Genomic DNA, 27,289 nt, shown 5'->3' with positions numbered 1-27,289 from the left:
TTATTATTATTATAACAGGTAATAATAATAATTATTATTATTATAACAGGTAATAATAATAATTATTATTATTATAACAGGTAATAATAATAACACCCAGAGAAAATTAACCTGAATCAATATATATGTATAATTTATTTAAAATATTTAAATAAAATAAAAATTTGTCTTAAAATTTAGTAAAATATTGGGTTTAAATTTTGCGCAGTGTTAATACAAGAATTATTAATTTTCGAAGAGTTACAATTTTACAAACCGCAGTAAATTATAATATTTATTTCATTGAATAATAAAGTCATATATTAAATATTTATTTTTATATCTTAAAATTAATATGTTGTTCTTGTTTACATCGCCGAGTATACAATTTTTAAATGACTTCATTTTTTTAAAAATATCTATATTTGTAGAAACTTAACATATAAATATAATAAATTTTAAAAAAATTAAAAAGAAATAAAATTTAATTTAAATAATAAAAGAATTACTAATTAGAAATTATAAATAAATAACAGTTTTAAAAAATACACACATTAATCAGTTTTTAACAGTAGATTTTTATAAGTGACGCTCCATGGTGAAAGGTATCTTACACGAGTTAAAAAAATTCTAGGTTATGTTTATAATTCTTTTACATGAATTGATAAGAATTTTTGATAATTTGTGAAAAAAGTAATTCTTATGGAATATTTTTAATGTAATAGATATTTAAATATTATTAGTTTGCACTGAGAATTAATTTTCGTTATGCATTTTCTTTTTTAAATTAACAATCATAACCTACAAATTTTCCCGCGCAAGGTATTCCTTCCTTCACCGCGGAGCGTCACATATTTAATAAATTATTCTTTATTTTTATACACTTTATATTCTTTAGTTACGAAAAATGTTTAAAAAAATATAAATAAATTAATTGATAAATAATAATTGATTAATTTTTGACATCAAAGGCAATTTAAAACAGCAGAGGTTTATAATAAAATTAATGAGAGTTAATAAATAACTATTAATTATAAATTATATAAAATAAATTAATAAATTAAATAAGGAAATTATATCTAAACTTATAACTATGATTTAAAAAAATCTAAAATGAGGACAATACTTTAAAATAAATATTATTATTTCGCGAAAATTAGGTATACAAAATAAAAAGTCCCCTTCGGTAATAGAAGATACAAAAAAATTACTTCTTAATCGAAAAACCTGTCATTGTATATTCGGCGATTTCTTTTTCGTTGCGAAATTCGGCTTTTTCGATTGAAGAACTCGGACTTCCTTTATGTTGAAGCCAAAGTTTCCTGAAACATTTTAAAAGAAAATGATAAGTCATACGTTATGCTTGCAGAAATATTGCGGTAAGCTTGCTGTAAATAATTGCGAAGAATTTAATTATAATAAATATTATTAATATCATTGGCCTCGGAATCACGTGACTATTGATATAATTGTTGACACTTTTTTCACTGCCTAAAACTTTTTATTTAAAACTATTTGTTTATTCAGGCCTCGACCTGCCTTTGACATTGAAAATTACGTACTTTACGTAGCGAAAAAGGAAAAATTAGTGACCAATTTACGTACCAAAATATGTAATTTTTTATTTAAAAGCGTTCGATGGTCTCTGAAATTTGTAGGTTATGTGTGCGACCTACACTTGTCGTCCTACAAAAACGGTACTGCCTGGTTTAAATAACGTGACATTGGTAAACAATCATTTTCGAACGAGATTTTCTCTGCACACTAGCACTTTTTGCAAAATCTGAATCCGAACCGTTGACACAAATCTTCTTAATTACCTAAATCAAAAATATTTTTTTAATCTATGCAGAAACGCGGTTGCAAAATGGGAAATACAAAAGCAACAAAAGTAATGTAATGACAGGCGGCAAGACGTTTGTTACAGCCATTTGCCATTAGAGGGCAGAAGCATGCAGGGAGTGTAACGCGCCGAGTCAGATTCACGCGGCAAAACTCTTAAAATTCAAACCTTTATAAGAATGTTAATATTGTTCTTGAGTTTAGATTCTGAATTTATTTTCAAAGCGGAATCCTCGACGGTGATGGCTCGTTTCCGCAACAAAGAGCTTAGAAGCTCAACTCTCGCGGTGAAGTAAACTGTTAATTTATTGAATTATAATTGTAGGATTATGATAGGCAATTTTCGATTAAATTAAAAACTTCGAAGTTCGTTCTACATTAAGTTTATTTTACTTTTTGAACACGAGTTAATACTTCGGAAGTAGAACAGTTTCTGACTTCTCGTTTTCCTCCTAGACCCATCCTGGGGGCCTCCGCCCCCATCCCCGAGTGCCAGGAAGGAAGGCAGAAGTACGCCTCCTTCGCTCTAGTTGGTTAAAAAGAGGAAAAACCCAAAAAGGCGGAAAAGTAGGTGTCTCTGATTTTTTGCTAACAAGTCCATGCAGTAGGGATGACGAAACAAAAGCTTCCCCTTTTTATTTCTCAGGCAAAAAAAAGGGTCTTGGGGTTTTATGGTAACCAGATGAGCGATTTACTCGAGTTTCTTTAAGAAGTAATAAAACCATAAATGTGAATTTCAAAAACGTGACAAATAAGTAAAACATGTACTTATTTTTAGTGTTATACTCAAATAATCCTAAAATATTTATTACGAGAAGGATTAAGTTTCGTCGCCTCCACTGCATGCTCTATTGTATTTGAGTTTATGATTTTTTCCACTTAAGATTTTACTGTGGGAAAGTATTTTGTCGATTTGCCCATGTTGCTTGCCAATATTCTAAATTATACGTAGAATTCTCAATAAATTAAATGTATTCATTATATTATTATATTAAAGTATAATTTGAATTAAACCGCGAATTTTAGTGCTGCCTCTATCGAAAGAGGAGCGCATCATACACATAGGGTAACTGTACCAATTGTCGAGGGTTTTAGGCAACATGTGACTTTGACATTTTTTTTCTCGGAAGTAAATGCACTTTAAAATTTGATTTTTGTATATTTGGACGAAGGATCTAATAATGTTTAATATTAATATTTATTTTTTTAATATAAACTAAATTGTTAAGCAAAAAATATATTTAAAAGTCAATCGAGCAAAAGCACCATTTGTCGATGGTCTTGTGCTAATTTCTCGAGGGTCTGTTCCAATTGTCGAGGGTATGACATTTTTAAACATATAACCCAATATAACCTAACAATTAACCTGTACAGATATTAGAAAATCGAGTAGATATTTATTTTTTCGATAAAAATATTATAGAACATTACCAGAAAACAAATATATTTATTTAACTATAATTGAATAATTTATAATATCGATATAAAACATTTTTATAGTAGATGATACAGGACAGAAAATTATTTAACTGTTTTTTAAACTTTTATAAATATAAGTTAATTAAATTTAATCAATTTTGTTAATCAGACATTAATTGAAAAAATAAATTAATTTAAGTCACATTAAATTTGTAAACGAATAAAATAAACTTTTATTACGAACTGTAAATATAATGGTTAATTATAATTAAAGTATAGTACAAAATTTTTTAGTTTTAAATAATGCATTTTTTTATTAATTTTTTTTCGGTCTTCCTCGTTTTTTTGGTTGATTATTTTCTGTTGGTTGTAAATTTTTGGAGCATTTTTTTTCTTTTACTCTGTACCTATAAATGTTTGGCATTTATGTTTGACGTTTAGTAAATAAACACTTAACCATCGATAAATGGTGCATCAGCGAAAAAAGTGACTACACCAATTTTCGAGTCATTACCTCGAGAAATGGAACTGTCAAAAAAAAGGAACCAAATACCGATGATTTGCTTTTAAAAAATATTAAATATTTTTTTTTAACAAAAAAACATGCATACAAAATTAATTTAGTTCGTGTACAAAATTATAATAATAATTTTGTACACAAAAAGTCATTATAAATACGTTTAATTTGCATTTCTAAAAATCTGTTTTAATCAACCTAAAGTATTAAGAAAATGGAGATTCGTGTAAATTTCACAACAGTGAATTATAATGTTATTTTAATATTTTAGTAGAATCGCTACGAAATTTGTATATATAAATATACAGTTGAAAATACAAAGATTATTTAGAAATTTTTTTTGTTCTTAAATATTATATATTATACTATTTATCTAAAAAAGAAAATTATTATCCTCGACAATTGGAGCACCCTCGGCAATTGGTGCAGTTACCCTACGTCACAGGAGCGTAAATGCTCAGCTGTTAAAATTGTAGGTTAGGCTTAAGGTGTTACACACGTTGTGTGAGAATAGCCTTTAACTTTTGGCTTCCTCTTGGTATGTGAGATGTATGAGTGACATTCTTTTGTGAGTCTTGATTCGGGAACGACGTGTTAAGTCAATGTTCAGTCAGCAGACATGTTAAGTAAATAAATATAATTGAAATTTATAGAAACTTGTGATTATTGGGATCTTGGGGTCTGATCCCATAAATTTATTATAATAATTACCCAATCCCCACACTGGTGACTTCCCAACGCGAAACATACATTTTTGTGTGATTGCGAACACGCATGGAGTATATACAATTTACATCCATGAATATTAAAAATTGGTTAATGGCATCGAAATTGCATTTCATCGATTTCCAAAGAGGAGAATTTATTCTATCTGCGAACATTTAAATTTTCGAATTTGCGACATATTTTCTGTCAACTTCGGAAAGTTTTTTTTCGCACCACGTTTTTGGAGGACGCCGCTGCCATTTTGAATTTTATCAATGCTGAGCAACAGACTATTGCAGCCGACTTTTTCACCGCCTTTGATGAATAGTGGCTTCGTTTCCCGACTTCACAATACAACTTAATTTTTCGCCAACTTCAACACTACACTGACGATTGATTCCTGGTGCGCTGTGGTGAGGAGTTAAAATATAAAACGCTTTTAAAAGGAAGCATGGGCACAAAAATTGAGCCCATGCAAGAGGTATGTAAATTTTAATACCTGCACTGAGAAAAAAGAGGGCGCGTTACAGCACATTTTCGATTCATGTTGCGCGACTCAACCCTGAATTCTTCTACACACTTTCTGGGGCGTGCAGCACGCCCCAAAGAGCGTGTAATACGCTTCAAATACAGCTCGCCTCGACTCAGGGGTCCGCTGCACGCCCCAGAAAAGTGTCTAGCAGAACACAGGGTTGAGTCGCGCAAAATGAATCGAAAATGTGCTGCAACGCGCCCTCTTTTTTCTCAGTGTGCTTTTCTTTTTATTTACTGTTTCCTTTGCGAAACACCTTTCCGCGCCTTATGAATAAATCTTTTTCATGAGATTAATCGCACGGAGGAGATAATTTGGTGCTGCGCATTGCCTTCCTGTCAATATATTCGAGGGTCATTTGCCGTTCAGCGCTTTCCTTTGAGGTGGAACCTCAAATTGTTTGATTAATCGACAAGGAGGACGATTATGGACGTCGTCGTCTACCAGTTCACAACCAGCATCACCAGCGAATTCGTCGCCGAAAAAAGACTCGTAGCGTATGGTATTTTTGTTGTGAGTTTGTGTGTAATCACATATTTTTTATCGTGATTTGTCTCTTCTCTTTTTATTCATTTTTGACAAATAATTTTATTTAATTTTATTTTCAAAAAAAAAAAAAGAAAAGATTTTTCTTTCTTTGATTTAATCACATATAATTTTAAATTCATATAATATATATTTATTGTGATATGACAAAGTATGATTCAAGGTTAAATTTCGAATTTCCTTGATTGAGTTAAAGTGTTGATTGTTTTTGAACATTTGTTGTTCGACTGATTTACTATTTATCGAGGGGACTTCATCGAATTTGATATCGAATTTTATTTTTCAAATTAATTTAAAAATTATTTCTCTTTTTATTATTTCCTCGCGATTTTATTGAGAATATTTTATATATTTTTCTTTTTTTTCGTTTATGGTGAGCGACGGGTACCTCGCGTATTTTTATCGTGTTTAATTGGTGTCAATTTTTTTTTTTTCTTAACATCATGGGTGAGGAGGATGAGAACGCGACCAGATCGCAGCTCGTCGATGAACGCTTAACTGAATTACAACAACAATTGAATCGAGTTACCGAAAATATTGCGAATTTGCGGGAGGTGCCTCGCGTTAACGACTATCGACATCATAAGTTGCCTCGGTTTATTTCGAACGATCCTACATTTTGGTTTTTACAAATAGAATCGGTTTTTCTTAACGGTCGTATTACAGCGGAAACAACAAAAGCTAATCACGTGATTGCGGAACTAGATCCTGAGATTTTAATTTGCGCTCGTGATATTTTATCAATTCGACCAACACCCGGGAATATTTATACTCAGATTAAAAATCCGATAATCGCTAATTATTCTGTATCTACGGAAACTAAGCTCAGACAGCTTCTTAAGGAAGATATTCCAACCGACGGAAAGCCAACGTTGATCTTAACACGTTTACGAGGTTTAGGCGACGCGCATTGTAGCGAAGCAATTATTAAATCGGTGTTTCTCGATCAATTACCATCTTCAACTCGCGCGATTTTAGCCGCCTCTCGTGTATAAGGTCTTCAAGACTTAGAAGATTTAGCTGATAAAGTCCATGAAACAATGAATATTCCTAATTCGTGTTCCGCGGTCGGTACGTCATCTGTTAATTCAAGTCTAAATCCATTATCAGTAATCGAGAATCAAATTAGTAAATTAGTTGCTCAAGTTAGCGCGTTAAGTACTAAATTTTCTAAAGAAAACAGTCATTCTCGTTCTCGATCTCGGAATGATCAGAAAAATAATAGAAATCGCTCGTGTTCTGAAAGTAATAAATCAAATTGTTGGTATCACCATAAATTTGGTGATAAAGCCACCAAATGTAAAAAACCTTGTTCGTATTCAACAGTTTCGAATAATAATAATCATAACAACAATCGACAGTCGGAAAACTGAAAACGCCTCCCCGTTCGGAGACTATCGCTTTCGGCGTAAACTCTAAGCGTCTCCACATCAGAGATCGAAAATCAGGTCTTCTTTTTTTGATCGATACCGGGTCTGACGTGTCCCTTCTTCCGATACAGTCAAATTCGAAACTCAGACCAACTGAGATTTTTCTTTATGCGGCAAATAATTCTAAAATTCCAACTTTTGGAGAAAAACGTTTGTCGTTGGACATTGGATTGAGGAGAGACATTAATTGGAATTTTTGTTTGGCTGCAGTACCTTACCCAATCATCGGGGCAGATCTGTTAGCCAATAATAATATTCTTGTAGATTTGGCTCGACGAGAGTTGACCGATTCGATTACTAGTTTGACGAGAAATTGTGAGGTTCGTAGGGTATCATCGTGCAGTATAACCACTGTTAATTACACAGGCACACAAAAAAAAAGTGTCGTGGCCGAGACACTACAGTAGTATATTCCCATGTATTTTTGGCCGCTGAATCCGCATCTGAAGTCCGAATGCTCAAATTGGTTCTTTTTTTGAGTTATACTCAAAAAACGACTCAAAACACGAATTTGAACCAAAAAAATTAAAAATTTTTTTTGTGACATGACAATAGCATATTTCCATGTATTTTTTCCCGCTGAATCCGGATTCGAAGTCAGAATTGACAGATGTGCTCAAAATTTTGAGCTAAACTCAAAAAACGACTCAAAAAACCGAATTAAAATGACGAAAATGAAAAATTTTTCTGTGACACTGCAAAAGTATATTCCTATGTATTTTTTCATGCTGAATCCGAATTCGAAGTCAAAATTGACAGATTTGCTCAAAATTTTGAGATAAACTCAAAAAACCATTAAAAAAAAGACTCAAAAAACCGAATTAAGATGAAAAAATTTTTTATGACACTACACTACTATATTTCCATGTACTTTTTTCCGCTGAATCCGTATTCGCAGTCAGAATTGACAGATTTGTTCAAAATTTTGAGATAAGCTCAAAGAACTGATAAAAAAAGCGATTTAAAATAAAGAAATGGCAATTTTTTGCTATGACACTACATTACAGTATTTCCATATATTTTTACACTCGGATCTCGCATTTGAAGTCAGAATTATTCTAATGGCTTAAAATTTTGAGACACACAAGAAAATCTGTTAAGTTACAAAAATTAAAGTCAAGAAACTCTACTTTTCTTGCTAGTACACTACATTAGTATATTCTCATGTTTTTACATCTGCTTCTAAATTCAAAGTTAAAATTATTAAATTGGCTCAAAATTTTAAGTTAAATCCAAAAATGCTCAAAATTTAATTTAATGCAAAAGAGTTCATTTTTTTGGTATTCGGTAGTGTATTCTCATGAATTTTATTTATATACGCTGAATACAAATTCGAAGTTAGAATTATCAGAATGACATAAAATTTTTTAGAACTCAAACCCTGGTTACAGGTACAAGCATGCATGTTTTTGAGCACTTTTAATGAAATCCAAAATTTTGAGCCACTTTGAAAATTCTGACTTTGGAATCACCGTGAAAACATACATGGGAATACACTAGTGTAGTGTCATAGCAAAAAATTTCCTTTATTCATATTAAATTAAATTTTTATCAGTTTTTTGAGTAAATCTCAAAATTTTGAGCAAATCAGTCATAAATCTGTCAATTCTGACTTTAAATGCGAGATCCGATATGGATATACTGTAATGTAGTGTCATAGCAAAAAATTTCCATTTCTTAATTTTAAATCGCTTTTTTTATCAGTTCTTTGAGCTTATCTCAAAATTTTGAGCAAATCTGTCAATTCTGACTGCGAATTCGGATTCAGCGGGAAAAAGTACATGGGAATATAGTAGTGTAGTGTCATAAAAAAATTTTTTTCATCTTAATTCGGTTTTTTGAGTCTTTTTTTGAGTGGTTTTTTGAGTTTATCTCAAAATTTTGAGCAAATCTGTCAATTTTGACTTCGAATTCGGATTCAGCATGCAAAAATACATAGGAATATACTTTTGCAATGTCACAGAAAAAAATTTTCATTTTCGTCATTTTAATTCGGTTTTTTGAGTCGTTTTTTGAGTTTAGCTCAAAATTTTGAGCACATCTGTCAATTCTGACTTCGAATCCGGATTTAGCGGGAAAAAATACATGGAAATATGCTATTGTCATGTCTCACAAAAAAAAATTTTAATTTTTTTGGTTCAAATTCGTGTTTTGAGTCGTTTTTTGAGTATAACTTAAAAAAAAGAACCAATTTGAGCATTCGGACTTCAGATTCGGATTCAGCGGCCAAAAATACATGGGAATATACTACTGTAGTGTCTCGGCCACGAAACTTTTTTTTTGTGTGCCTGTGTTATGAGGTCCCTTTTGCTGAAATTTTATCTAAATATCCAGAGGTTACAGGACCTGAGCAGGGAATTTCGACTAACACACAGGACGTTTACCACCATATTGTTACTAACGGTCCCCCCCTAGCTGAGCGCGTTCGTCGTCTCTCTCCTGAAAAGTTGTCGGCGGCGAGGGCTCAATTTCAGACTTGGATGCAACTCGGGGTATGTCGGCGATCGAGCAGTTCCTGGGCCGCTCCACTCAACATGGTTTTGAAGAAGAACGGCAAATGGCGTCCTTGTGGCGACTTTCGTCGACTTAACGCCGTGACCGAACCGGATCGATACCCAGTTCCTTATTTGCACGATTTTACTGCTAATCTTGCAGGAAAAACAGTTTTTAGTAAGCTTGATCTTCATATGGCTTATAATCAAATTCCCGTCGCTCTGGAGGATATTGCCAAGACGGCAATTATCACTCCATTCGGGTTGTTCGAATTCCCAATGATGATTTTTGGATTGAAAAATGCAGGCGCTACATTTCAACGGTACGTGTCTTGAGCTCTCGATGGTTTGGACTACGTATTTGCTTATATTGACGACCTGCTCATATCTTCCAGCAGCCCTGTGGAGCACGAACAGCATCTTAACGAGGTACTTTCCCGTTTGAGGGATTTTGGTTTGCGAATAAATATTGAAAAGTGTGAATTTGGTCAATCTCAGTTGGAGTTTCTTGGCCATATGATCGATCATCAGGGCATTCGTCCTACCGAGGAAAAGGTTCAGGCGATTCTTTCGTATCCAAAACCCACAACAGTTTCAGAAATGCGTCGATTTGTCGGTTTACCAAATTTTTATCGACGGAGCATTTGTAACGCTGCGCGAGTACTTGCTCCGTTGAATAAATTTCTCGTCGGTTCGAAAAAGAACGACAAAACCCCAATCATATGGGATTCCGAGGCTGACGCAGCTTTCGAGGAAATCAAAAATCAAATCGCTAATTCTACCTTGCTCTCTCACCCAGAATCGAATGCTATCACCTGATTGGTCACTGATGCATCTGATTTTGGAATGGGAGCTGCACTTGAACAAATGATCTCGGGTTCATGGAGACCGTTATCTTTCTTCTCAAGAAAATTTACACCTACTCAGAAAAATTATAGTACTTTCGACCGCGAATTAACTTCTATTTTTGAATCAATTAAATATTTTCGCTATTTCCTCGAAGGTCGCGAGTTTCGGATAGTCACAGATCACAGGCCGCTTGTATTCGCTTTCAAACAAAAATCAGAAAAATCATCACCACGTCAACAGCGACAGTTGTCCTTTATCTCGCAATTTTCTACGACAATAGAACATCTGTCCGGTGCAAATAATATTATCGCTGACGCCTTATCTCGTGTGGAGGCGGTAACCTTCTCTTCTGAAATTGGTTTGTGCGATTTGGCAAGGGCTCAGGCTTCGGACGAGGAGTTAAAAAAGGCGATTTCGAATTCAGAATGGTCCATTCGACTGAAGAAGTTTATTTTCGGTCCCGAAAACATCGAGTTATTCTGCGATACGTCTGGTGATAGTTTGCGTCCGTTTATTCCTGATTCCCTACGAGAAAGAATAATTAAATCATTTCATTCGTTATCTCATTCGAGTGCGCGCGTTTTGCGTCAGATAATTGGAAAACGATACGTTTGGCCCGAAATGCACAAGCAAATATCGCGATATTGTAAAACATGCATCGAGTGTCAGAGGGCGAAGATTTCTAGACACAATGTTCTTTTACCTGCGCAGTTCGTCTCACCTGAGTCGCGTTTCGATCATGTCCATATGGACATCGTAGGTCCGTTGCCTGTCGACAACGACTATCGGTACTGTTTAACTATGATTGATCGTTTCTCGCGATGGCCGGAGGCAGTTCCGATTAAGAATATCGAAGCGCTGACTGTAGCTCGTGCGTTTGTTGATTTTTGGATCTCGAGATATGGAACCCCACAAACGGTAACGACCGATCAGGGAACGCAGTTTGAATCTAAATTATTTTCCGCATTATTACAGTTATCAGGTCAGATCCACGGCCTACCATCCCGCATCCAACGGCATGGTGGAACGTTGGCATAGGACCCTAAAAGCATCGATTATGTACCACTCTGATCAGAGTTGGATTCGTGTTTTATCAACAGTATTGTTGGGACTCAGGACTTCGGTCACGGACTGCGGGGCATCTCCCGCAGAATTCGTTTACGGAAAAGTTTTACGTGTTCCGGGCGAGTTTGTGTTGCCGAACGATCCTCCCCTCGAGCCTTGTTCATTCGTTAACGAATTTCGAAACCACATGCGTGAAGTTAAGCTGGTTCCCGTCTCTCACCATCACAAGCGAAAAATTTTTGTACACCAAAACATGTCAGATTGTTCTCATGTATTCGTAAGAATTGTACGCGTATTAAAGAAACCTTTACAATGTCCTTATTCAGGGCCTTATAAGGTTAATAACCGCATGCATACATTGCACGCGATTTTTCTAAAATAACGAGGGTTGAATCACCAATTTTCATCCCTGTCAATATTGAGAATAAACCAAACGATTTTTTGGTTCCGTTAAAGTCTTTTAACAAATTGATTTGCCCGTTCCTTCGATATCTGGTAATCTAGTCGATTTGCCTACTAATTCTAAAGTATTAATAAACCAAAAGGAAAATGTCTGCGTCGAACCAAAACCAAATAAAAATGTGGAGTATCATATTGTTAAAAAAACTCCTACGACTATTTTAAAACGTAAATTCGTTCCTAATATTCTTAAAAGAAAAAAAGTAACATTTAATGATTAAAAATTTTTTTTTTAAATCAAACAGTATTATACTATTACCTAAAAGGTGAATATTGTGATCTTTAAATATTAAATATGAGATTAAAATGTATATACGTATATTTTATTGTTACGCGTACTTCGACAAAAAAAAGAAATTTTTTTATTTTTCTCTTTTATTTTTTTTTATATATAAATTTTATTATTATTTTTTTTTTATATCGTTATCACTGGGAGGGGAGTATGTGGGTTAGGCTTAAGGTGTTACACACGTTGTGTGAGAATAGCCTTTAACTTTTGGCTTCCTCTTGGTATGTGAGATGTATGAGTGACATTCTTTTGTGAGTCTTGATTCGGGAACGACGTGTTAAGTCAATGTTCAGTCAGCAGACATGTTAAGTAAATAAATATAATTGAAATTTATAGAAACTTGTGATTATTGGGATCTTGGGGTCTGATCCCATAAATTTATTATAATAATTACCCAATCCCCACAAAATGATTCGCATTACAGTACTCTGGCCATTCCCATTTTGCAATCGCGTTTCTTCAAGAATTAAAAAAATATTTAGGATTTAGATAATTAAGAAGATTTGTGTCAATGGTTCGGATTCAGACTTTGCAAAAAGTGCTTGTGTGCAGAGAAAAACTCGTCCGAAAATGATTGTTTACCAATTTCAAGTCATTTAAACCAGGCAGTGTCGTATTTGTTGGGTGATAGCGGTTTGTCGAATATAATCTAGAAATTTCAGAGACCGTCGAACACTGTTAAAGTGCCGACTTTAAATCGCAAAATAGAATGATATAGTTTAAATAATTACATGGATTTCAATCAACATATTTTTGTTAGTTTAGAAAATCTTAAAATTAAAATAATATTTTATATGTTCTTGTGATAAAATTTTACTTAAGAACTGTAAATTAAGAAGTTTTTTAATTTCTTTAATGGTTCATACCACTTTGTCAACTTCAAAAAATCAAATTTTTTTTACGGATTTTGAAAGTAAAATATCTCAAAAATGTTGTGTAAAATTTTAGAAAGAGCTCATCACTTTAAATATATTATTTTAGGTGCCATTTGTTCGCGTTCAAAGACTATGTACTTACATAGTTTTTGTTGTATACACACTAAAAAAAAGATTTACTTTTAGCCTGTTTTCGAGGCTGAATTTAAGGTGTAAACGGAGTCACCCCAATTAAACAAGGACAGACTTATGAGAAATACATGGACTGAATTTAAGGTGTAAACGGACCCTGTTTAAAAAAATTATTAAAATAGACAGGATTTGATAGAATTTTCTTCCTTCACTCCTTGAAATTCGAATCCAATTTAATCAAATATTGAAAATCAAATCCACTTCTATCTAAAGTAGAAAATTAAATCCATTCCTATCATAAGTTTTGATGTATTATCTATCAAAGTTAATAATATACTAAAATTCAATATTTTACTATCAAGAGTTTGGATACGAATTCTATCAAATTCTATGAGGCGAAAAATCTTATAATTTTCTATTCATGAGTTTTGATTAAATACCTATCAAATTCTTTCCAAATGAAAATCTAATATTTCTCTATCCAAGATTTGAATACAAATTCTATCAAATTCTATTAGTCGAAAATTCTTATAGTTTTCTATTCATGAGTTTTGATTGAATATCTATCAAATTCTTTCCACATGAAAATCCATTATTTCTCTATCAAAAGGTTTGGATACAAATTCTATCAAATTCTATGAGTCGAAAAATCTTATAATTTCTATCCATGAGTTTTGATTGAATACCTATCAAATTCTTTCAACATGAAAATACTATATTTCTCTATCAAAGATTTGGATACAAATTCTATCAAATCCTATGACCCTAGATATCTTATAGTTTTCTATCCATGAGTTTTGATTGAATACCTATCAAATTATTTCAACATGAAAATCCAACATTTCTCTATCAATGATTTGGATACATTTTCTATCAAATCCTATTATCTGAAACGTCTTATAACATTCTATCTATGAGTTTTGATGAAATACCTATTAAACTCCTTCCACATGGAATTTCACTTGTCATGTCAAATTAAAAATGAACAAGCTTGAGTTTGGAATTTCCAACTCCAACTTTATATAGCACAGTGAAGGATTAATGTCATCTTGGTTTAATTTTGAATCGGGGATGCATTCTATTTGGAATTTCAAGTTTAAATTTAAAGAGTTTGATTAATCGCGAATTAGAATTCATAAAATTGTCATTTTCGCCAATTGTTATTTTTGCAAAGAATTATTATTGCAAATTTACATTTTTACAAATATATATTTAAGTTAACTGTTATTTTGCAAATTTGTTATTTTTGCAAACTTACATTCTTCGCAATTGACAGTTTTACAAATTGTTAGATACTTTTACTAATTGTCATTTTTTGCAAAACTACTCTGTTATGAATAATTATTTCTGCTAATTGTTGTTTTGCAAATTTTATTTTTGCGAATTTGCATTTCTGGAATTGATATTTTTTATGAATTTGTTACTGTTGCTATTTGTAATTTTGTCAATAGTAGGGTCAGGCCAGCTCAACTGTGTTAAAAAAATTTCGTTGATTTTCTAAAATGTTAAAACTTTTATGAAAATCTGTAGTTCACAACAAAACAATAAAACAATTTTAACCGTTTTTTTGAAATTTTAAATTTTTGTTATTTTTTTTGCATTAACAAAATATTACAAAATTTAAAAAAAATTAATAACTCAAAATCCGTTTACACTAAAATAATGAAACTTACACTATTCACACAAAATTGTTCACTCTTTTAAAAGAAAATATTTGCATGATTGTAAATTTAAAAATTCCATATTTTTAATAACAATTTTATTAACAATTTGAATTATTTATGTTTTCTACCGCTCCTGTTGCAATGAAACTCATAGGAAGTATACTCAGTAGTCTCTTCTTGAAACCCAAAAAAAATTTTGGTATTTTCAATTTGGAAAATGTACATAACGAATTTTTTTATTAAAAACGCGCGCCAACTCCACAGTGGGAAAAAGTTAATTGTTGTAGAAAATTCAGTTTAGAGGTTACAAATATTATTTGTTTTCAATTTTTTTTTTAAATGAAAGTTTGTAAAATTGCGCACCGATCTGTGGCGGTAGAATTTCGAAAACTGTTAACTAATTTTTTTTATTTAACAATATATATATGAACAAAAGAGAAAAAAAATTCTAAAATATTAGTTAACAAATGCGTAGCATTAATATTTTTTAAAGTTAAGATATCAGATTTAATCTGATCGGTCCACAATTTTATAAACTTTCATTTAAAAAAAAAATTATTAAAAGCAAATAATATTTGTAACTTCTAGACTGAATTTTCCACGACAATCAAATTTTTCCCATTGTGGAGTTTTTTTTGGGTTTCAAGAAGAAACTACTGAGTATACTTCCTATGAGTTTCATTGCAACAGGAGCGGTAGAAAACATAAATAATTTAAATTGTTTATAAATATGTTATTAAAAATATGGAATTTTTAAATTTACAATCATGCAAATATTTTCTTTTAATAGAGTGAACATATTTGTGTAAATAGTGTATGTTTCATTAATTTATTGTAAACGGCTTTTGAGTTATTAATTTTTTTTTAAATTTTGTAATATTTTGTTAATGCAAAAAAAAATAACAAAAATTTTAAATTTTAAAAAAACGGTTATAAGTGTTTTATTGTTTTGTTGTGAACTACAGATTTTCATAAAAGTTTTAACATGTTAGAAAATCAACGAATTATTTTAACACAGTTGAGCTGGTCTGACCTAGTCATTTTGCGAATTTTAATTTTTACGAATTTTCTGTTTTTTATTTCGCTTAATGTTATTTTTTGCAAATATTTTCAAAAAATTACAAAGCGGTCAAATGACATTTGAGCAAAAATTTATTAAATATTTAATTAATATTTTTAACATAATAGCATATATTGCAAATCTTTATAAATATTTTAATTTCTGCTTGTATTTTTATAGGTACTTACAAAAATTATAATATTTTACATAAACTTACGTTTTTCAAAGTTGCAGTTTATATAGACAGGTCGAAAAATATTTCTCACGTCGATTCGATAGCCGCGGTCGTTAAGCGTTTAGATAGATAGGTCATAGGTGCGGGGTTTGATTCCCATAAGGTATAAGTTTTAATTTAATTCTTCCAGTTTAATTAAAATGTTTGTATGTTTGGAGTGTGCTAAGAATATAATGTTATTAGTGGTCATAAGAATCTTTTATTATTTTTTCCACAAATATTTTTTTAGAAAACGTATGTTTTCAATTGTAACCACCTTGGATACAATAGGAAAGAACTTTCTGTCATTTTTCGATATAGGATTTGATAGAATTTAAATCAAAAAAAAAAAACGACGTTTTCTATATAGTTAAAGAGTGTCTTTGTTAAACTATAAAAGACTTAGATCAATAAAATTTACATGGATCGTAAAAAAATTCTACAAAGAAGCTAAATTTTGAGGCATGTATAGTGGTATGAACCCTTTATTAACAAAATATGACTTTCGTTTTCGACCAATCACTGTTTCTGAAAATGATGACCGTTAGCGGATTGATCGGAAAGTGAATGTGAATAAAAATAGAGAAGGCATCACTAAATATTTATTCACAATCTGTACCTATACATATTTTGATTTTTAGTCAAAATGGTCAAAATTACGTACTTTACGGACCTTTTGTCAAAATTACGTACTTTTAGGTACCAAATTCAAAATTACATACTTTTCCTTAATTTATTTACTCGGTTCGAGGCCTGTATTTATTAATAGCTACTATTTTTATAAATAATAAGTTACTATATGAGCGGATGGGAAGAAGAACTCGCTGAGCGCGCGACCGAAAGGGCTATCCCTTTCCAGTCAGGTATAGCAGTGTGTGGACCAGAGGCGCTCACTGCTACCTGACTGATATTATCCCTTACAACCGCACACTCGGCGAGTTCTTCTTCCCATCCGCTCATATTAATTCTTTTAAAAAGCTACTAATTAATTTCTTAAATCGAGATTTTAAATATATTAGTTTATTTAGCGAAGAAATTAATTCTAAGACCCTAAAAAATTGGAGAGGATAAAAATATTGAAAAGGAAAATAAATTAAAAATTAAAATCCATTTGGGTGATTCTACAAAAGAGGGAATTTTTATGTCTGAAGCATGTTTTGTATATTAATTTTGGAAAGAATAATTTTACTTTTAATGGAAATTGTAAATCTTAATGGTTTCTATTATGGCACAGAAAAAAACCGATGAAAAAGAATATGTTTTTGCAAAAAATACACATTATAGTGCTAAATTCTCATTCGTCTGGCATGTCCCTTTGGGAGAATGACAGTTCATATTGAGAATAAATATCACTTTTCAAATGTTTTGCGGAAAATTCATACTGAATTAGTAATTTTGAATAGTTGTAGATTACTAATATGGAAATAATTATGATGTTTCTCTATATCTTATTTATAAAATATCTTCGCGAAGTTTGTCCCCTGAATTTGTTATTATTCGTCTGGCAGTGCAAAAAATGTAAAAATTATTAAAAATCAACATTCTGATGAAGTGACTGTTCGTTGTAGTTGTTAATTAAACTAAACTAAATGTGATACCAATCGGATTTTATTGAATCTTCTAATCTATTAACCAAGATTTCTCAATTTGTAACAAAGATTGTGTTGTGACCAGACAAATTCTCATTCGTCTGGCATACATTTTTTAAAAAAATATTTTATTTTTCGGTTATTCTATAGACTTATGTTTTGTAGATTATTATTCTCTATAAGATAGTACTGAAGGATTTTTTTATTTAATGTTATTTTTCTATTTTTTAAACAAAAAATGCCAAATTCTCATTCGTCTGGTTCTCATTCGTCTGGCACTTTTGAGATAGGATGTATACTATATCACTAAAAATAGCGTAAAACTAACAATTTTCAACTATTGTTTGATTTTCTGGTCTTAAAATAATCCTAATTAAATTTACAAGAAATTGCTATAACTGAATTTTCAATTTTCATTTCGCATAATTATATTAACATAAACATACAAATGGAATAAGTATTTTTTTATATGAATAAAGTTTAGCCCACAAAAATCAAAGTAGTTCTTTATTATTAGACACTTGAACTTACTTTTACAATTCTATGATTTGTGAAATTGTGCTTATAGAAACAAATACACCATCCGTAATTTGTTAAAAACAATTATTAATTAAATTACAACAAAAATTAATTAAACCGATGATTTTTATTGATCCTCGTAAAAATCGTTACTTGGGGGTTTTCGGGGTTGCTGATTAAGAACCTAATGTCAGTTTTTTAAATTTTTCAAATTCAAAATGGCGGATCCAATATGGCCGATGATTTTGGAGAAACTCAACATATTCGTCTGAAAATCGTTACTCGGTGATTTTCTGTTTCGCTTATTACCAATCCGAGGTCAACTTTTTTCAAATTAACCATTGCTTTTACAATTTGTTTAAACAATTTAATTATGTTTTTTAGTTCTACTACTATATTTATAGTTCATAGATGTATAAAAATAAATAAATAAATTTTAAATAGTTTTTAATAATCATAATTAATTAATTAATTACAATTTATTATTATTATTATTAATTATTAATTAGTTAAAATAAATTAAATAAAAACAAATTAATAAATTATTAAAAAGTAAATTCAAAATTAAACTCAACGTTATAAAGTAGAGGTGTATTCAAAGTATTTAGTATTCGATTTTTTCGGGTACTCGATTTCTTTTCAGTCCTCGGAAATTTCCGTATGCATCAAGTATTCCGTATTTTAAATAATCTTGAACTATCTGATTCAAAAGTTGCGAAAATGGTGGTAAATCGTAAATTGTTAGTTCTAACTTTTCCTCTAGGTTAATAACTTATTTAACGTTTAAATATATTTTACAAAATCAAATTTAATAAAAATCGAACAATTTTTTTAAAATTCATTTAATTAGATTCTTAATCAGCGACTTCAAAAACCCCCGGGTAACGATTTTTAGACGAATACGATAAGTTTTTTTAAAAGTCGTGCGCCATATTGTATCCGCCATTTTGAATTTTGAAAAACTGACATTGGATTCTTAATCAGCAACCCCGTAAACCCCCGAGTAACCAATTTTATAAAAATCCATTCATTAATTTTTATGTTAATGTGAATTTTCTTGACACGATTTTAATTCTCTGGATAAATTGTTTATAAATAACCATAACTTTTGTAATTTTTAATATTTTGTCTGGCCACTTATGGATGTCTTTATTAGTACCATTAACTTGAAGTTAAAATACTTTTCAGAACTTAAATGAGAAAAAAATGTTGTGTCCAAATTTTCTTGATTTTCGTCCTTCGTTTGTAGAATCACCCATTTATATTAATTGTCAAACTCTCTAGATTCTGATTGTAAATAATTATAAAGTTATGAACAAATTAAGATTCAATATGGAGACGCTACTCTCCACTTGCGAACGTCAAGGTCACCGCTAGACGGCAGTTCAATTGTCAAAACCATATTCCACGCCATCTGGTGATGTTCTTCGGCGTTCTCAAGTGGAGAAATTCATTTTATCCCTCAAAAACTTATTATATAATAATAGAATACAAAAAAATGTTATTGTGAGAATAATAAGTAAATAAATAATTTTTTTTAATTCTAAATTCAGTCCGAGGCCTGATATATTAATAATTCATAAGAAGCTTGCTGCAACATTACTTGCTATCTATGGAAAGTATATGAGCGGATGGGAAGAAGAACTCGCCGAGCGCGCGACCGAAAGGGATAGTTCCAGTCAGGTAGCAGTGTGTGGCCCAGAGGCGCTCACTGCTACCTGACTGATTTTATCCCTTACAACCACGCGCTCGGCGAGTTCTTCTTCCCATCCGCTCATATATTTACATTTCGTGAACTTTGGTTTTCTCTCCTTGCAATTGTCCAATGACTGTTCCTCTATCGGTATTCATGCACCATCCAATTAAACCTAATTTTTTCCCCTCTCTTTGTGTATACTGTAAAAATAAAACAAAGTAATTTTTTTTAGCAAATATATATTTATTTTTTTAAAACTTTCCCTGCTTCAGATTAATATCGGAAATTACATTTTTAGGAACTACAACTGTAAGTACAATATTTTACATTTATTTTTAGTACACGCCCAATGGAAAACTGCCAAGAGTCACCATTGGCGCATTAATGGCCCAATATTGGGAGCCATTGATTTTCTATTGGTATATTATTGGCACCCATTAATGGACCGATAGTGGTAAAGTCATGGGCTGACTACGTCGTTGCCAATAATTGGCAGCCATCATTGGCACATTAATGGCTGTCAATAAAATGCCAATAATAAAAATTTTTTAAATTAACCAAAATTATTGATTAAAATTATAATTATTTAATTATAAAAATTAAAAATTGTTTATTAATTTTTTTTTAATTATTATATTTGTAAAAGAAAAAAGTCATCAAAATAATTAGTGAGATCTCTCTCTTTCAAAAAATTGCCTCACATCCTGTGCAAAAATAGGAGAGGCAGGGGGCAGAATTATATTCTACGAATGAACCTGAGGAGTTCAGCCTTTATATGTACGGGCTGGAGTAACTCAGATGCGAGTAGAACTGATGTTTGCTCGCCCTATGCGGCACGGTTGTAACTAAATTCTAAAGACAACGCGCACGTGCTCTCACGCAATGCGGGAACATTTGAATAATTTGAAATTATTTTACAATTCAAAATAATGATAAGAATTACTTAAAATTATGAAGATAACTAGAAAAAAACGCGCGTGTTCCATGTCAAAGATATTTAACAATAATATAATTAAGTATTAACATTCTTAATGTTTTATAAAATAAGAAGAATTTAATTTCTTTTTAAGTATTTCTTTAACACAAATAAAAAAAGAAAGAAAAATGCTCAATCTTCTTAAAAAAAATTCTAACTTAAAATTTTTAAAAAATAATGATTAATAAATTATTATTATGGGAATTAATAATAATATAATAATTTAAATTATAAATTTATTAATAATTAAATAATTAATTATTATAATATTAATTTCAAATTATTCAAATGTTCCCGCGTTGCGTGAGAACACGTACGCGTTGTCTTTATAATTTAGTTCCAACCGTGCCGCATAGGGCGAGCAAACATCAGTTCTACTCGCATCTGAGTTACTCCAGCCCGTAAATATAAACGCTGAACTCCTCAGGTCCATTCGTTGAATATAATTCTGTCCCCTGCCTCTCCTATTTTTGCACAGGATGTGAGGCAATTTTTTGAAAGAGAGAGATCTCACTAATTAGTGTGATGATTTTTTTCTTTTACAAATATAATAATTAAAAAAAATTAATAAACAATTTTTAATTTTTATAATTAAATAATTTTAATTAATAATTTTTGTTAATTTAAAAATTTTTTATTATTGGCGTTTTATTGGCAGCCATTAATGTGCCAATGATGGCTGCCAATTATTGGCAACGACGTAGTCAGCCCATGACTTTACCACTATTGGTCAATTAATGGGTGCCAATATTGGTATGCCTGGCTCCCATTATTGGGGCATTAATGCGCCAATGGTTTTTTTCCCATTGGGCGGAGAAAAATAAATAGTAATAATTATACTATTTTCGATGAAAAATTACTACTTTCAAGTAAGTAATTTTGAAACTGCTCGAAAAATATTAACTTTTGCTTCGTTTTCAAACAATATTTACTTTTTTAAAAAAGTATAATTTACTTCAAGGAATCTAAATTTTATTAAAAGCCGAGTAATATTTAAAATGTTTCGAGTAATTAATACTCTGAGCGAAGCAACTTTTATTACGAATCAGAGAAATTATTACTATTTCGTAAAGATTTTTACTCAAAAAAGTAGTAATCCGCACACGGAGAAAATTTGTTCCTTATATTTTACCGAATTTTTCAATAAAATTGGAATATAGTGGCATAATCGTAATTTTTAATAATTTTTAAATTATTTTTTCAGTAGAAATATTTAAAATTTAATGTGATATATTTATTCCTTACAAGATAGTACTGTAAAAGTTCAAAAAAAATTTAAACTGAACGTTTAATATAAATTAAATAAATACCTCCTTGATTAGTACGTTTCAGGAATAGTTCGGTAAAACTTTCTTGACTTGCATAAAGTGTTAGTTTTCAGGAATAGTTCGGTAAAACTTCCTTGACTTGACTAAAGTCAAATGAAAGACTTACCCACTGATAGCTGATTTTTTCAACTTATTTATAATTAATTAATAATCATTTCATTATTAATTAAATTAAAATTCAATTAATTAATTATTATTTTAAACACTTATTAATTGTCAAATATGTAATAAATGGTTTTAAATCATACAAAAAGAAAATATAAAACTGCAATAACATACTTATTTTTAAGCAAGAAGAAATTAAGTAAACAATTACACATAAGTAAGTAAGCAAATAAGTAGGTAAGGAAGTAAGTGTAACGTCCTGTAACGATGACGTCACTTTTAAAATATTTCGAATTTCTATATTTTATACAAAAACATATTTTCAGAAAAATATCTAAACTGAGAGAAGATAGTTGTAAGCCTAAAAATCAATACTCTAAAATTTTGAGTTTTAATCTTAGAGTATACTATCTTCGTCTCCACACACAAATAGAGATTTCTTGAAACTATGTTCTTTTAGTCTATACCGCTAAAAGAAAGATAAAATTCCTTTAAGATAAACCTTATATTTTTTACAACAGTCCCTTTTTACACAACTTCATCAAAATATGTTTTCATGAAAATAATATTAAATTCTTTTAAAATATATTCTATTTAAATTTAAATAATGTTAATAAAATTCAAAATGTCAAATTAATTAATTATTACTAATTAACAATAAAAATTATTAACAAAATAATTGTTTTTAACAAATTAAAAATATTTCTAACTATATAAAAATCGACATAAATTAATTAGTTAATTTTGATGTTTCGAATATTATAAACAAATAATTAACAATAAACAATTAACAACAATTAGAATTAATTGTTGAACAGTTAAAATATTAAAGTCCGAAATTATTAAATAACAATTTTGATTATTTGTTTTATTAATTAATAGAATGTTTAAACAAATTATCCAGTTTATTGTTAAATAAAATATTAATTAACAAATTATTATTATAACTATTAAGTAATAAAATAATAATCAGAATGTTATCGAATTAGTTAGAATAAATAGGTAATTATTGAAATCATTAATTTTATTGTTGTTATCTTTAATAATTATGAATGTTTAAACAAATTATTGACAATTAATATTTAAACATTGTATTAATTAACAAATTGATTTGATAATTATTTAATAACGTAAATATCATCGAATTATTTGTATTAACTAAATAATTAATAATTTCATAATTGTTAATAATAATAATTGCAATTGTTAAAATAATTATTATAAACAACCGTTTATTATTATGTTGAATATTTTAAATTTAGAAATATGTTAAAATTAAGAAAAAATGCTATTTCTGTAAATTCTAGAAATTGGAGTTGGAAGGGACCTAAAATTCGCCTATCAGGCCCATTTCTTAATGCATTTTCTCTCATTTTCTTTTTCTTAAACCAATCCAAAATTAACCAACCTCTTTTTCCCTTTCTACAATATTTTCATCCCCGAATTTTCCTCCCTTGAGAAAATCAGAAGTGGGAACTGTTACATAAATATACGTGTTCCTTAAGGAAAATTCAGAGCTCGAAAAGCTATCAACTCAAACTAGAGTTCTCGAACAGCTATCAATTAAACTTAGAGTCCTCTCAAGTTTAATTCTTCAAGTGTTCATTCAAATTTCAAGTCCTATTTCAAATTCGAATTCTATTTTTCAAAGTTCAAGTTCGTATTCAAGTTAAAATTCAAGTTTTATTCAAATTCAAGTTCTATTTCAAATTCAATTTCTATTTTTCAAGTTCAAGTTCTATTTCAAGTTTTATTTCAAATTTTAATTTAAAAATTATAAAAAGAATAACAAGTCAACATCTACAACTTCATCTCTGCTTCCAGTTCCAGTTCCAACTGAAATTCATCTTTAAAGTGTTATTAAAAAGTGAGTAACAAATTAATTTTGCTGTGTTCTTTCTTTTCCTACTTTCTTTAAAAATATTTTATTTTACAAAATTCCATACGTCTTATGTGAATGTATGGAATCGTTTCTACACGGAGAAAAAAATGCTGTTGAATCAATGACATATGGGTTTGATTCATTGAATAGTGTCATAACGGGCTGCCTAACGTATATGCTGTTGTTTTGAAAGCACCGATTCTAATGATTCGATAGTATCACTTTCTTTGAAACAAAAGCATATTTCTCAAATTGACAGCATACTATGTTAATTCGAAGGTGAATCCTTTTGAATGAATAAACAAAATTTTTTAATTTAACAGTATATGCTTTTGAGTCAATGACTATAACTTTTAAATTTAAAAGCATCATTTTTATGATTCAAAAATTTGTACTCTTAATTTTTTTAGTTGTTGCTATCGATTGAATAACACCATACTGTTAATTCAATTCTTTTATGTGGTTAAATATATACCAACGATAAATTGAAAAAAGGAAATTTTTGTTCACATGTTTTTTATATACTATAATTAATTCTCACACCTTTAACACAACACTTCTTATACACATCTTTTTTTCAATTTTACACACAAACATACACATTTTTATTATTTTTTTCATTTTTTTCCAACGGCTAAACACACACACATACACATTCAAACACACTTATCTTTTTTAGTCAGAAAAATGCGGCTATTCCCAAGCGGTCACCCATCCATTTAGTAACCGCGACCAACAACGCTTAATTTCCGTGATAGACGAGAACCGCCGCGCTGCAATGTAATACATCCGCTTCTCAACATTGGGCACTTACTTTGTGGTTAAATACCGTGCGCGAGATTTTTCGCGTATATAAGGGAATTTATATAGGGAATTTATATTTAACTAGTCATTAATTAATTAAAATAATTTAAATAACACTTTTTATGTAAGGTAAAGGAGAATGCTGGAAGTTCGTTCAAAGCCGAAAGGCAGGAACTATGTATAATAAATAATAAAATAAATAAATAACACTTTTTTATATTGGAATCTCAAAAACGACAGATTTAATAAACATATAAATATATGTGGGTTAGTATTTCAATAAATTTAGTACCTGACAAAGTCTCAAATACATAGTGTTCTTATTTTTATAGCATATGCTATAGGCAGTCCGCAATAGCACCACTCATTGAAACGAAAGCATATGCTTTCGTTTTCCAGAGCGCGCTTCTTTGGAGCAAACAATTTTTCATTTGATTTAAATTTACATGCATTTTCTTCAAATTTATCTATTAGATGCTTGAAATGAATAATGTCAAAGAAGCAATAAATTATTCTGTTGCTATATATAGATGAACTATAGAAACAATTTGCACAATATCATTAATTCTACAGTACTGTACTTTTAATTTAAACAGTTTCATTTTTTCGTTTTAAGCAATATACTTTTCGATTAATAAATGTGTCATTGAATCAATAACGGGAAATTCAATAGCATGGAGCTATTTGATTCAACAGCACTTTTTTTCAGTGTATTAAAATTCTTGTCGTTTCTTCATTAATTAAATCAAATAAGAGAAATAATTATTGAAAGTATTCCCAAGCTATTGGACGCAAGTCTAGGCTTAAAATAAATAAAATATAATTAAATTTAATTAAAATTTAATATCTAATTAAATTTAATAAAAGTATTATTGCGAACCATAATTTTGGGACGTAACATAAGCAAGGAGGAAATAACTTGCTTGCTTACTAGCTTACTTCCTTATTTGCATACTTACTTGCTTATTTCCTTCTTGCTTACTTTCTTACTTACTTATTTGCTTACTTTCTTATTTTCTTCCTCTTTACTTACTTCCCTATTTGCTTACTTGCTTACTTTCTTATATTATTTCATTCTTCCTTACTTGTTCATTTCCTTCTTGCTTACTTACTTATTTGTTTACTTTGCTTACTTTTTACCTACTTATTTGCTTACTTTCGTATTTCCTTCTTGCTTACTTACGTCCTTATTTGCTTACTTACTTGCTTATTTCCTATTTGCTTTTGAATACCTCACAATTATTATTTAATATTTCAGAAAGGTTAATTTGCTATTAATTAATTAAATAATTTCAAACTTGCACTGTTATTCAAAATATGTATATTTTTTAATTTTAACACACAAATTTGAGAATAATAAGGATTTTGATAAATTATTGTTTTTTTTATTTATTTGTTTATACACCTGTCTTCAGCCTTACATACTTGGCTATACAAGTGTTTTTACATTTTCGTAAATTTCTCTTACAAATTTTTCCCTAACAAACTTAATACTAAATTTTGCGCCTACAGAGCGACTTGAAAATTAGGAGTACTCGCATTTGCCTGGACCACCCGTCTAATGGGTTTTCTCGCCAGTGGAGAGGGAAACTGTAGAAAACCTCTCCTGAGTACAACCGGTTTATCCACAGTCGAGTTCTAATGGTGTGTACCGGACAATAAACGACGGTGCACATCATTATACCTCGACTCAGCTCAGATTGTCTAACGTGCCGGAAAAATACCAAGCCAAGTGGGCGCGAACCAAGGGTACTCACCCTTGGTCCTTAAACGACCGCCAAGCGAGGCATCTATCCGACTGAGCTAATCTGTCGGTTGATAAATTATTGTTTCATTCCATTAAATTCAAATTTTAACATTTTTCTTTATAACAATAAAAACCTAATTTAAAAATATTTCATAAATTGACCTTAATTATAGTTAGAAATAATTTATTAATATAGATAATTTTTAATTTTTTACAACGATAATTTATTAATATTGATTTGAATTTATCACTCGGTGATAGTTTATTAATTTGAATCTTTCTCACAAGCGGTGAAATAAAATTCAGATTAATATATAAGGACAGTTGAAACTTTCTGAAGCAATAATGTAAAGCGTGCGATGTATGTATTAGTGTATGCGTTTAGAACACTGATCTCTATATTAACTGGATGGGCGATTGCTGTAGAAAAGTGGCTTCCGGTGTGAAAATAATTGAAACCCTCTACGCCACGCTTTAGATGCCGGTGTAACAGCGTAGAGCGACTTTGATTGTGTGAGTTGCCGTGTGAGTATGCTTTTGATATAGTGTGTGTGTGTTTCCAATGTTTTGACAT

The 27,289-nt window shown here is 30.2% G+C and overlaps 2 protein-coding genes across 2 annotated transcripts; one reads left to right on the top strand and one right to left on the bottom strand.

The window, feature by feature from the left end:
• Nucleotides 1-192: 192 nt before the first annotated feature.
• Nucleotides 193-27,289, bottom strand: LOC122510135 (acylphosphatase-1-like). The gene is made up of 3 exons (XM_043624571.1): nt 27,047-27,289; nt 19,964-20,073; nt 193-1,301 (listed from the first exon to the last, which is right to left on the bottom strand). Exons 1-3 carry the CDS (start codon nt 27,287-27,289, stop codon nt 1,187-1,189), a joined length of 468 nt encoding a protein of 155 aa, XP_043480506.1. The 3' UTR covers nt 193-1,186.
• Nucleotides 4,259-7,368, top strand: LOC122510125. Its single transcript, XM_043624558.1, has 2 exons — nt 4,259-4,943; nt 5,286-7,368. Exon 2 carries the CDS (start codon nt 5,984-5,986, stop codon nt 6,533-6,535), a length of 552 nt encoding a protein of 183 aa, XP_043480493.1. The 5' UTR covers nt 4,259-4,943; nt 5,286-5,983; the 3' UTR covers nt 6,536-7,368.

Source organism: Leptopilina heterotoma, unplaced genomic scaffold (assembly GCF_015476425.1).
Source record: "Leptopilina heterotoma isolate Lh14 unplaced genomic scaffold, ASM1547642v1 Lhet_67, whole genome shotgun sequence".
NCBI lineage: Eukaryota > Metazoa > Arthropoda > Insecta > Hymenoptera > Figitidae > Leptopilina > Leptopilina heterotoma.
The sequence above is the reverse complement of the archived record's forward strand: the minus strand, read 5'-3'. Positions and strand labels throughout refer to the sequence as shown.